Below are 14,062 nucleotides of genomic sequence, written 5' to 3'. Positions count from 1 at the left end.
TGCCGCGCCTCCACCTGCAGTAAGGCTGAAGGCCTCGGGTCGATGCCGAGTGTGCCGTGCGGCCTCTAGCCACTATGGCCCGCATTGTTAATAGCACCTAGCCAACTGTTCCTCGCTGCCCTATCATCACCGCTAACCCCTATCGTTGCTGTGCATTTGCTTGATCTTGTACCGGACCCATCTGTCGTCATGTGTGCTATCCCTTAGCACCAGGGCAAGTGGTGTCCGTCATACAAGTTCTCTAGCTTCCACTTGATCTTGCCAGACCAACTGTCGCACAAGCTCTGAAGTTCCACCCTAGATAAGGAAACTTGGCCAGCTCCACCCTCCATAGGGTCAAAGCCAAGCTTGTCGTACAAGTTTTCTAAACCTTGAAATCCACTCCCATCACCCAGAATCTAATATTACCCAAAGTCTATTCCAAAACCCAGTTGGGATGCTACTCAACTAAAACCCTAATCCTTAACCCCATCTAGTTGTAGTGTCGCCCATCCAAAATCTCAAATTATTCCAAAACCCTATTGTTGTACCGCCCAATCAAAACCACATAAACTGACCCAACCTAGCCGTTATACCACCCAACTAAAGACCCCAAATATCATCCAACTAGATATGCTGCCCAATTCAAACCCTAGATATCAATCAAACCCTAGCTGTTATGCTGCCCATCCAAAACTCTAAAAATCCATTCCTAATTTCTTAGAATTCTCTTAGAAATTCCACAATTTTATATATTTGTTAAAATGTCCATCAACCGTCCTTTCCCATCTTCTTTAGTCATACATTGATTGCTAGAATTGATTGTATATTTGTTTGCTTGTTTATATGCCTGTGTGATCCAAGGATGTGACCAAGACCCGGCTGGAAATCAAGGATCTAGAAGGCTAAAACCGAAGGCCCGATCATCCAGAAGACTCATAGATATGCTAGCCTGATCAGGCTCCGACAAGAAGCTAAAGATCCAGAAACACGAGAGGTCAAGACAATGATCAACCTAGGAAACGTCAATGAAGGCAAGTCCTAGCACCCACCCCTTGATCATTATTTTATCGTACATTTATATAGATAATAAAATATACAAAGATAATAATTGGACTTGCATGATTTATGAAAACCATAGGGACAACCACCTTGACTTGAAGCTGATTCTAGCCAGAAATCCTATTAATGACCCTGGTCACGACTAGATTGATGATTGAGTGTCATTTAGAATTAGAATTTCATAGGAATATCATAATCATAATTTTTTATGAAAATCCTAGAAGATGTGAGGTTTATAATAAAATCTACCAACTAAATAATTAGAAACCATTAAGGATAGGACAAGGGAGTAGGGGGCAGCCTCAGTAGAGGATCTTGTCCCAAAAGCTTACTCCAGTCACATAAGGACCGGCTTGTGGGAAAGTCTTTCTAGTGAAATGTGGAACCATACGTGCCAAAAAGGTACAACCTTCGGGAGTGCCTAATGATGTGAGGTCTTGATTCACGCCCCACCAGCAGAACCTAGTAAACAATCCCAAGGGGCCACAATGGACGATAGGTAGACTGGAGCAGGACCTTACAGAGTCCCAGGTCTGGTCGGCACAGATCATAGGTTGAGGTCAAAAGGATCTGGTGGCATTGTATGCCACGGTATGATGCATCTATTTCCCGGGATAGTGTCCAAATGTTGACATAGTATGGCCCCTATTTAGACCCGAGCCGTACCCGTGGATGGAGCTAGGGAATGTTGTCTAGAGATAGACGTCGGTGGGTACAGGTCTCGTAGGTCAATACCGCCTAAAGCTGAGGTATGGGCTGATCGAATGTATGGGTAAAGTGTACACCTCTGCGTAGAGTCATAAATCTATCTGGATAGCCGAGGCTCACGGTTACGAGCCCACATAGTCAAAACTCCAGTCCATTAAAATCATAACTTGAGTGTGGTAAGATGGGACCGAGACCCTAAGAGAGTAATTTGGAATAAGGCATAAATCGGGGCAGAAGGACCGTGATGATCTCTGGTCCTCCTTAAAACTTGGAAACTGGTAGGGGAGGTAAGATTCCCCCTCTAAGGCCAACAACATAAAAATAATATACTTTCTTCATCTCCTTTTCCAAAACTCACCTCACCTATTAATAAAACAAACTTCATATCCTTTTCTTGATTATCCCCAATTTAATATAATTTCAACGCTAGGAATTGATGAGTACTATTCATAAGTGTACTCAGGCTTGCTTTCATTTATACAGGATTAGGACTTATCTGGTGCGCTAACTTCATTCTGCTCTTGGAACGGGTAACCGCACCTCTCTCTGCCACTTAAGGGTAAAACCCTACTTTCTGTAATGTTATGCGTCTTTTATTGTTTTGACACTAATCTGTAGTGAGGATTGTATTAGCTACTGATCCAGGGACGGATATAGATAATCAGTGAGTTTTCCGAAAGGAAGACGCTACACATCTCCTATGTTTTCTTTATCTAAGAATACTATAAAAATTGCATAATTGCATACAAATACTATACAATAAATGTATTGATTTTATCTTAATATTTACATCATATTCGTAAAATTTAAACAAATTTTTTTAAAAAAATCAGAAAATGAATGGTATTTTAAACATCAAGAAAAATTTCAGAATTTAGAAATTATATTGTAACATTATTTTTAGTCAGATAATGTGAAAGTTACAAGCATACAGGTAGAGAAAGGAACACTACATGATAAAAAGATTCTTTGGGTGTTATTATCAAATGGCCAAGCGTTATTCTTATTCTTCAAATTCCTTCTCAAGTAGCAATTGTTTCTTATCTAATTTGAACTCTTTTTGCAAGAGGAGAAACAGATTAGCAACCAATAATCCCAAGCTAATATTTCTCAACTAGAAAAACTATCAGCCATTAGATAAATAACCCTCGGGATATGCTTCAATTATGCTAAGAAAAGCCTTAGATATTTGAGAAAATTACAAAGAAAATCAATAATTGTCGCCTATTCACAATGAAACACTTGGGTGGAAGCTAGTTTAATTTCTTTTGGCTTGGGTCTATGTTACATCATGAATGAAATATATTTTTGTCCAAAAACATATTTCGGATTGTGTCCATACTACATAGTCCATGAAGTATTGGAGTTGCTTATTAATTACAATCATAATTAGAAAGTTTATTCTCAAATGCTTGAAAACTAATCTGTCATCATAAGTCATAAATGATCTAATGTATCAAATGATGCAAACACTAAGGACCTTTCTTCTCCATAACTCCATAAGGTGAAAATAAGGACGTCCTTGTACATTGTTTGCATTACTATCCTTCATAAAAGGGACCCTCTCTAATTATGAGTGAATATGCAATCATATGTACTTTTCTCTTGTATGCCCCACTAAATATTGAGCAAGGCTTAAACAATATCTACATGTATAAAGCCTGTGGGATTAGCATCTCATAAAAAACAATAAATGCATATCACGAAGTTTGTAAATAAAACATTTTGGTGATAGCACTTTTGAGCTCGTCCATGTAAAGGCCACAAAATATAGTGTTTTTAATCAAAAGGGCTCTTTCATCGGTGATTGTACACTTTTGAGCTAATCTTGTAGCCATACTAGAGCAAGCACGTAGCAAGTGCCATAGAAAGTTGCGAAAGGCGCAAAGAAGCTCATGATCATATCAATCTCCTTACTTGGATGCACATCGGTGGAAGCGAGAATCAGATAGAAGCAGGTTTTTATTAGAGTGTGGGAGGAGTGATTCTACAAAAAATTACGTGTCAAGTCCATGACAAAAAATTACGTGTCGATCAAGCACATGCATTGGTGCACAAACTATGGATTATAGTTTTATTGGAGTATTTATCATGCTAAGAGGAAATTTTGTGATATATTACACTAAAATAATACTGGAGTAAATTTCTGACTATTCATTGATAACTACATTTTTTTTAGATTCACAGTTTTGTTAAGAAGAGCACTGAAGCAAAGCACTCTTTGAAGTGACAAATCAATTGTTAAAAAAAAGAAGTAAAAAAATTCAACATTTCTCAGCATTGAACCCATACCCTGATACCCACCTAGGGGCCATAGTTTACTGGTAGATGACTGACACTCTTCCAGAAATCAAACACCAAATGATTTTTGTAATGATGTTCCCAAGTATAGAAAGCTAGGTGGAGTAACAAATTTCTATCTGTATAGGTCGGCGATTCTCGACAATCATGCGAAGGGCCACACCCCAAGGTGCCCTGATTAAGCTAAGTGAAACCTTTAGCGCGTGCATTATGTTGGGAGTTGGGACTCATTAATAACGGCGCTAGAACCCTAGCTAGGGTTTAATATTTATATTCTGCAACACAGGCTTTAAGGCCCATAGTTAAGGCTAAGTAATCAACATAATGCAATATCCGAGGCAGTAACCGACCACTGTGAGATCGCTATGTACATTGTGCCCTACGTATATAGGATTGAGTACAAGCTTTCTGTATTTTAAGAGCTGGTTTGATGGTTATCTAGACGTGGACATGGCTCCTTGCCCCCATTTGGCCTAGGGCTTGCAGAAATCCACTGGCCATGAACCCACTTTCCATGGCTGCAGCCTTGAAGAAAGATGTTGTGTACTGACCAACTAATGTTAATGTTGCATCAACTTGCTATGCAATTTGCATCATGGATGAGGTGTCCTCTGGGTTATAAAACAAGCCATGTCAGTGGCAAGGGGAATGGCTAGCATGGCTGTACGTGTTTCTCTTCTAGGGTTTACAAAAGGCTAAGTCCATAGATGAGCTAAAACAACGGTGCATGAACTGGCGTTCTTGCTATTTTATATATATATACACACACACATACATACATACTATTTTGTTATAATACACCTGGATGCACCCTGTACATAGAATGTACCCGGTTAGACCGGTGGGCGCACCAGGTTGGAGCAACCAGGACACCCAACAAACATGCGGTGAGTGCTTCCTATGTTACACATAAAGCCACCTAGCATACAAATCCCACCAGACTGCATGCATGCATGGATGGAATTTTTTGTTGGTTTAAATCTTTGAAATAAATTTTCACCTAAACCGTAATCCTGATTGATAAACTGTTAGTTCCATCTATCTCAAAAAATATTATTAACAAAACTAGATCTAATATGGATATATTTTTTATTGTTTAAGTGAATTGCATATCTATGTATTATTGATTGCAACTTGGACTACTACAGAGTTGCAACTAGTTATAACTCTATGTATTGTTTGCATCTGGTCACAAGCAATAATCATATCAAGTTGCAATTCTAAGTTGCAATCATACGTTGTTGCAACCAGAGTACCAACCGTATTGCAACCGAGTAGTAACTAGTTACAACCAGCAGTAACTGATTGCAATTGGGTAGTAACTGGTTGCAATTCTATTCAGTAGGAAGCATATCTGGGTGCAATTAGAGTAGCAACTGGGTTACAACTGAGTATTAAATAATTGCAACCATAAGTAACCAGTGCTAAATAGAATCGAATCTGAAAGTAACAACTGAAAATCAAATCTGCAGTTTAGAAGATATCGCATTTTTTCATTTCGAATCAAGAAAAGATTCCCTGCATGCATGCTTCCTAGTGGGCAGGTTAAGCTGTGAGGTGGCGTCACATGGTTGGTTGTCTCCATTTAGTTTTGCATGCAGGAGCGTCGGCTTTCCTTGGCGCGTGGAACATAGGGTGAGGGTGTACAGAATGCACCTGGATGCATTTTAGTCTCGTCATATATATATATACATATATATATATATATATATATATATATATATATATATATATCACCTCTTTTTGGGCCATGGAAAGGAGTGTGAATTGAAGCAAACAAGGTCTCCTGCACATGCTCGCCGCTTACAATGACGGTGTGCACATACATTGTTACATGCATCGATGCATGGTTAATTTTATGTTGTATCCATACATGTACCTGCAGCCTTCTCCCCTTCACCTAAAAGCAAGCTCTTAACGAATGCTATCAAGCAAATAGAGGCTAGGAGATCCTAACCTCGATCAAGTCAATCACCATGTGTCTATGTGCCGAAAGCTAGCGTACACCGCATTCGGTACTGGTTCATGATGATGTATGGGGACCTCTCCCGGTGAAAATTAAGCATTGGCGCAATGCAAGTTCGTGAACCCATGCATCATATATCATGCATATAGCTTGACACGTGTCGACAGATCTTGGTGTTACTTCCTAATGATTATTGTGGCCATGATTATTAATACTTGAGATGATTGCACCAAAAAGTCTTCAATCTTGTCCAATTAGCCTATTTGAATGCCAAGAAAGGGACTAAAATTGCGGTATAATATAAGGTGTGAAAGACATATAGGCTAGCTACCATAAGCGGTCTAGGTATATACATGAACATAGTCGAATTTATACACTGGTTGTGCCTGACAATGTATCTTACGTGTACAATAAGGTTGTACAGCTGTTTGATCCCCTGGAACGCGTCGCACCGAAAGAAAGAAGCGTAGTGCCATTGTTAATTTTGCATCCCAGATGGTACGTACTAGCTAATACGCGGAAGAATCTGCAGAAAGTTGTTGCCACTTGAAAGAATGGACCTTGTTTCTGCTCATGTCCGATTTGATATATAGGATGGAGTGAGAATATTAGGTGCAAAGAGGAAATGGGAACTGCAGCTTTGGCTCCATGCAAGGATGGAAACAAAATATAAGGACACCCAAGATATAATCAAGTTAGGTTTAGGTATGGGTACAGTACATGCATCCAAATCAATATAAACTAGTACATGACGTACACTAGCACAAACAATGTACATTATTCATTTGACTTTTAAGCTTCATTTGCAAAAAAGTATCGCATTGACCCTTAGCTTGCTAATACAAATATTTGCACATCTACTTGTGTTTTGTAGATAACGATGATGACACACACTCAAGGTATGGGGGAGATGTCAGTGATCACTAGCAAGTGATGAGAGCGAGTTCTTTCTGATGATGGAGCCAAGCGTCAGGAAGCTGCTTCGAGAGGTGCAAATTTTGGAGGCTTTATATGTGGTCCGCCTTTGCGAAAGAGTACGCGTCCGCGTCACACTTTTTTGTGTTTAGTTATATTTTTATTATATATGTTGGTATATAGGTCGGCAGAGGACACCGGATATATTTTTGCAGCTTCGGAGGAGACACAGACCTACAGTGACTACTGAAGCTGCTCTGCACCTGCTTGAATTTGGGGCCTTGCAGCTTTTGCCATACACCATTCTACGTACGTTCTGCTTTTGCTGCTGAACATGGCAACGGAGAAGAAACATAGTTGACATGAAAGGCACCATATCGCTGCTCTGACACTTAATTACCGACCAAATCTACGAGCAGTACTTTATTTGTGCAAGAAAAAAATTCTATTATATTGAACATAGTAATTCATGGAAGATTTATTAGAATAGATAAAAAATCCAAAATAATTCCTGCATAATTCAAGCATTTCAATGGATTTTAATCCTACGTACTTTTACGAGCGCAGTCCCCAGCATTATAAACTGCAGGAAGCTACCATTTTCTTAATTGAAAGCATACGCACCATGTATATTTATGTATATATAAAAGACGGGATGACATATACTCGGTTCAGTGTTAGAATACAAATCAAAAGAAGAGATGGATGCCCCCATGAGGCCACGCCAAACACAAGGGCTGTGCACCGAGGCTTTTGAGGTGTGCCGTTCCTAGTTTATTGGAGATCGAGTTGCATCAAGAAAAAGTTATCAAAAGTTGGGAGGGGCGGCAGAGAATCAAATTTTTGGGTAGCGTAGCTGCAGGTAATTAGCGACAAACCGTGCGTGCATTGCAAATGAGCTCTCTCACTCGCGCCAAAAGCAGAGAGTGCTGCACTGCAAACGATGGCCCTGCTGGCACTGCACTGTAAAGCAAGGGGCCCGCCTGGCAGTCCACTGGTAGATCCTCTCTGTGCTGTAGTATTTTTCCCACTTGGAAACTGAGGATTGGCTGGAACAAGCACTTTGACAGCATGGCACCAGTTGTTGGTATTTTGTTTTCATGCTACACACGGGTTAGCACTAAACAGAAATGGTTACACAACACGGTTTAGTGGAGTATAGCACAAGGTTCCCAAACATATGCTTGGGCAGGATCAGGGCTTTTTAGTTTCCCAAACATATCCCGTGGTCGGTGGTGCCTTTATTATCACCTTAATTGTACTTTTCCAAGTAAGACTGAATTTTGAAATTTAAATGACAAATTTGTATCTGATTGGTCACTATGAACAAAGACGATATTACCCCTAATCATTCACTGTGTGTGACCATCTGTTCTCAAGATGAAAACACTCTTGTTTTGCTCAGGTGTCAATCACCATACACATACGTTGAGCCATACTACAAATCAAATTTACCAACAATTCATTTGATTTAGTGGCTTGAGCAGCTCTCAGATGTCAACCTGAATTCATATATGTACTTAATGTCGAACCATACAAACCGAATTTACCACCGATCTCAAAGTTCTGGACAAAAGCAACCTGATCAACGGAAATGTTAGAGCAGAATTTACAACTGTTTACATGATCTCAACCTACAACATCTCACAACCAATCATCACAGCTCTGCTCCAAAGCCTAGAGCACAGACGAATCCAACAGATCTACGAAAGAATTGGGTTACCACTCTAGCCGAATCCTCCAAATATTACAACGAAATCATCACACGACCATTCCTCAGTGCTTGACAGCACAACAAGAAGGCACGAACTAGCGAAAAATCGGAGAAAAGAATGAACAGCCTTACATCCGGAGAGGGGAGCACAACTGCGGGAGGGACGGGAGGGGAGGGGGGGCAGCACCGAGCACGAAGAGTCAGATGATATGGACGAGCAATAACACCTGGTCGGAGATGAGCGCGGAGCTGGTGCCGCGCGACGCTAGCACCTGCGCAGGCCGCCTCAAGGCAGCCGCACCAGTACTTGACCCCCTCGGCACCGCAGACCGGGTCTAGGCGGAAGCACCGCACGGGGCACAAAGAGACGTCGCCATCTGCGTCCGCGGTGGCGCAGGGTCCTCGGGCTCCGTAGCCGCCCACGCCGCTGTCGCTGCGACGGGCGCTAGGGAGGAGGATGCTAGGGTTGGCACAAGGAGGAGCGAGAGCGTGGCGAGGAGGATGAGGTGGCCGAGGCATGAGGGTGGCATGCTGAGCGCCGGCGGCGGCCGATGGTCACCGGCGAGGTGCGGGGCAGGAGTCATGGTGCCAAGGTGCGGGAGGACGCGGTCGCGGCTGTGGGGAGGAGGGGTGGGATTGCGAGCGAGGGAGACCCGGAGGGAGGCTTCGGGACGGGTGGGATGGCAATAAATGAGGGGAAGGTGTGTCTTCCAGGATTTTAGTCTACTTTAGTCACCCCCAAGGAACAAGAGGACTAAAAGGTTTAGTTCTCATTTAGCACTTTAGGGACCAAAAGGGGTCAAAATGGATGGACTAAAGTTTAATCCTATGGAACCAAACAGGCCCTTAAAACTCTGGCCGTGACATTTTGAAGAATACACTTTAGACACTTGGAACATTGGCCACTTGATACACTGGCCGTGACATTTTGAAGAACACATTGGACACATAATTAAGAGTATAAATTAGCCAGTTCTTTAATTATTTGATAAAATGAAAATGTAGTATTTTTTTGTTACATGTGGAGGCATGGTTTAGCAAGATTTGAGTAATTAGCCAATTTTTTAATTATTCGATAAAATGAAAAAAATGAATTTAAATCAGCTTTCATGAACAGAGCTCGATGCAGTTTTATTAGCATTTAGCCGTTTATTATGCAAATACTAATTCATACTATAAAGTTCCTGCAATTACAAATATGAGCAATTTAGGACGTCGACGTGGTCTGCAAGGCAAAACTTAATTTGATCATCCGTTTTTTATTGTAAAAATATATCGTTTCAATTAAATCGAGTATATATTGAATAAGTAATCCGGCGGAATGCCGGCGATCAGCATGCAGCTGGTTTCGTTAACGATGCGATTCGAAGTAGTTAATAAGCGGGGGATCACGCATTCTCGCATGCAGCAGCGCAGATCTCAATAATAGTGGCAGGCTGCAATGCAGCAGATAAGCGCGAGAGCCCTGCCTGACTGGGATGGGGGGATGGGACCGTGCGACTGCGTGTGCTCCCGCGCCGCGCGCGAGCTGAGCGGCGGCAGGTCCAACACACAACGCCCCTCCGTTGGTGATGTGGTGATGGAATCCACGCCGGTAGAGGGCATCCCTGCATGTGTCGCTCGAGCTAGCCACCCCACCCCACCCCCCCCTGCCCAGCGCCAGAATCTCTCTCTAGCAAAAAACAAGATGGAGAAAATCGCATCGAATTTCCTCATTCCTCCTAGAACGAGAACAGGGAATTTAAAACGCGAATTCTCAAAAAGGGAGATAGATCCTAGTAATCTTCCCTGCCACCATTTTTATTTGTTTGTTGGAGCTACTGCCATGATTCTATTCCCCTTCCTCTCCTTTTCTTTTCTTTCTCTCTCATCATGCCATGGCACGCCATGCAGCCGGGCGCCGGCCCTTCCCCCTCTCTCTCCTCTCCACCACCAGCAGCGGCAACACACAGCACTTCCTCTCTCCTTCACATGCAGAGCTCAGCTGCCCAGTCACGCCCACTCCCCCCCTGTTCATCCTCCTATAAGACAACCTCCAGTCCAACCCGCCAAACCACCAACACAACAACATACAACATTTGCAACAGCAGCAACAATAACACCTTCTCCTCCTAAGCTTCTTCTTCTACCTCTAGCTCATCAGCTCTCAGCTACTGATCATCAATCACTTCAGCCACCAAAGAAAGAATCCATCAGCTGTCAACCATGGTGCTCCTTCCTACTGACCGCATGGACAGCCTCTTCTCCCCTCGCTGCGTGTGGGTGAACGGCCCCATCATCATCGGCGCCGGTCCCTCGGGCCTCGCCGTGGCGGCGTGCCTGCGCGAGCAGGGCGTCCCCTACGTCATCCTCGAGCGCGCCGACTGCATCGCCTCGCTATGGCAGAAGCGAACGTACAACCGCCTCAAGCTCCACTTACCGAAGCAGTTCTGCGAACTCCCGAGAATGCCCTTCCCCGACCACTATCCCAAGTACCCCACCCGCCGCCAGTTCATCGACTACCTTGAGGACTACGCCGCCAAGTTCGAGATCAAGCCCGAGTTCAACAGCACCGTGCAGTCGGCGCGCTACGACGAGACCTCCGGCCTCTGGCGCGTGCTTACCTCCGCCCCGGCCACCGGCGACATGGAGTACATCGGCAGCTGGATCGTTGTCGCCACCGGCGAGAACGCTGAGAGCGTCGTACCGGATATCCCCGGCCTCGAAGGCTTCGACGGCAAGGTCACCCATGTTAGCGACTACAAGTCCGGTGAAATTTACAACGGCAAGAGCGTGCTCGTTGTCGGCTGCGGCAACTCCGGCTTGGAGGTCTCGCTCGACCTCTCCGACCACGGCGCGAAACCCGCCATGGTGGTGCGCGACGCCGTCCACGTCCTGCCACGCGAGGTGCTCGGCAAGTCCACTTTCGAGCTCGCCGTGCTACTCATGCGCTGGCTCCCGCTCTGGATCGTCGACAAGATCATGATCCTCCTCGCATGGCTCGTTCTCGGTGACCTCGCCAAGCTCGGCCTCCGCCGCCCCGCCGCCGGCCCGCTCGAGCTCAAGGAGACCCACGGGCGCACCCCGGTGCTCGACTACGGCGCGCTCGCGCGCATCAGGGCAGGCGACATCGCCGTCGTGCCCGCCGTGAAGCGCTTCGCCAAGGGCACCCAGGTTGAGCTCGCCGACGGCCGTGTCCTCAACTTCGACGCCGTTATCCTCGCGACCGGCTACCGCAGCAACGTGCCCCAATGGCTCCAGGTAAATTCACACTCCATTCCAAAAATATATATATTGAGGCCGGCCGCAAAGTTGCAGTGCCTGCCGCACTTGTACTGTTCCATTGCAAGATCATTGGCCTGATCAACCCATGTCCAATTCTTTCAGGGAAACGACTTCTTCACCAAGGACGGATACCCCAAGATCGCCTTCCCCCACGGGTGGAAGGGTCAGTCTGGCCTCTACGCCGTCGGCTTCACCCGCCGTGGTCTCTCTGGCGCCTCGGCCGATGCCGTGCGCATCGCCGCGGACCTCGGCAATGTCTGGAGGGAGGAAACCAAGCCCTCCAAGAGGCCTGGTGCCTGCCACAGGCGCTGCATCTCCGTCGTCTTCTAAACTGATCGATCGATCGATCGAGCCGTCACGAAGCTAACTTACTGAAGACCACACACACACATACAGTTGTTCTTGGTGTTTTAGTTAGCCAGTCCAATCCCCTTGGTTTGTTGTTGATTTGTTCTTTCCCTGGTAAATTACTAGTACGGTGTCGTTAATTAGGTTATACGGTAAAAACAGTGAGAGTGAGTTGAGTTAAAAAAAACTAGAAAATGGAGCCCTCCCGTCAGTGGGAAGTGAGTGAGCCCTATAGGGGATTTTTACTGCAGCTATGGGCGCTAGCTTGGTGTATAGTAGCAACCTGTTGGCGTGGAAGAAGAGGCTCTTTGTCATTGACCTAGCATGTTCATTTCATTGTTGTATACACTCCAGTGTAGTGTTCTACTACACTTTGTAGCAGTAGCTAGTTTTAGTAGTTTTATATGGTTAGTGAAGAGGTAGTACCTCTTGTTGTAATCTTTTTTGTTCTTTTACTGATCTTTGTATGGCTCTTTACTTGAGAGTGAATATATATATATATATGGCTACTAGTGTAAAATTTGAATGTGTCTTTCTTCCTTGTGTAAACTCTCTCTCTCTCTCGCTCGCTCTCTACTGCAAAGAAGGTACTTATGCATCATTGAGATTCAGGGGCCAGCAGGAAACATGGTAGTGTGGTGTGGGCTGTGGAATTCCTGGCTCTTGTCCTCTGGTTGTCTCCCTTGCAGCATGGATCGATCTGCAGGGGGTCACTGCTAGTTGCGATCCCAATTGGCTCCTGGTGCCATGGAAAGTTACTAGTAAAATCAGATGAGATCTCACTGCTGCACCACACCACTACCTGCCTCTGGCCCGCAACCGACTGGCCAAGATTCCAGATTAATTAGCCCAAAGTCAACTATCACAAACAGTAGATTAAATTGGAGTTTTTTTGGGGTGATGGTAATGTGTAGTGTAATACTGCAATACACACTCCGAGTCACAATTTCAGAAGTTCAGCATATGAAAACTGGCTCACAAAGCAGCAAAAATTTTACACAAAGAATGAGTATTTGTTTGACTTTTTCCCAAATTAATACAGCGCAGTTGGTTACAAACATATGGAGACTATGCACTCCAATTATTGCGCTTGTTCCAAATAATGCATACCAGCTTGCTGTTCCTAAAATAGTACATGGTACCAGCTTTTTTGAGCTACTACAATCGGTAATAATGGAAGTGATGTATATGAAGAACTCTGCAGCTGCTTAGCATTAATTGTTAAAGACTGTCCTACCAACAGCTAATTTCAACAAGGAAACCCAAGATTAAGAAGTTCAATTATGATCGTCCTTTCCCTTTCGAACCCGGCGGGGCCAAAAATATCTGGAAAGAAGGAACCAATGGTCCAAGATGGACCAGTTCATGTGATAAGGGAGCATCAAGTGGTCACTGAGTATCAAGCTGGATATGGGTTGTATCCCAGGTAACTCCGGTTGATGGAAAGCCCCCACTTAGCAATGAAAAAGAAAAGTGATACGATGAACAGCCCTGCACAAGGCCACATGTGTGTCCCCTCAGAGAGTTCACCCCAGCAAATCACAGACCATTTCAAACCCGCGCATCACTATCACTACATAGCAAGCAGATTTGTCGGTTAATTATGTATGATTAAAGTTCAGATGAGGACTGTAGTTTTCCATCAACTCTTGGGATTCCTGGGGATGCCATTGTAATTGGACTGTTTTAAGTAGCTAGCTGGTGCAGCTAGTGTGAACTATTTTTTTTTCTTTATACATGACATCAATTAGTCCACTGAACTCACATTCTGTGCGTTGTTTTGTTCTATAAATACTTCCATCTCA

At 44.2% G+C, this 14,062-nt stretch overlaps 1 protein-coding gene across 1 annotated transcript; it reads left to right on the top strand.

Annotated features, from left to right (window-relative positions):
- The first annotated feature begins 10,457 nt into the window (after positions 1-10,457).
- On the top strand, positions 10,458-12,785 carry LOC117863125 (probable indole-3-pyruvate monooxygenase YUCCA5). The gene is made up of 2 exons (XM_034746722.2): positions 10,458-11,885; positions 12,012-12,785. Exons 1-2 carry the CDS (start codon positions 10,851-10,853, stop codon positions 12,237-12,239), a joined length of 1,263 nt encoding a protein of 420 aa, XP_034602613.1. The 5' UTR covers positions 10,458-10,850; the 3' UTR covers positions 12,240-12,785.
- Positions 12,786-14,062: the final 1,277 nt, after the last annotated feature.

This window comes from Setaria viridis, chromosome 7 (genome assembly GCF_005286985.2).
Source record: "Setaria viridis chromosome 7, Setaria_viridis_v4.0, whole genome shotgun sequence".
NCBI classification, from domain to species: Eukaryota; Viridiplantae; Streptophyta; class Magnoliopsida; order Poales; family Poaceae; genus Setaria; species Setaria viridis.
The sequence above is the reverse complement of the archived record's forward strand: the minus strand, read 5'-3'. Positions and strand labels throughout refer to the sequence as shown.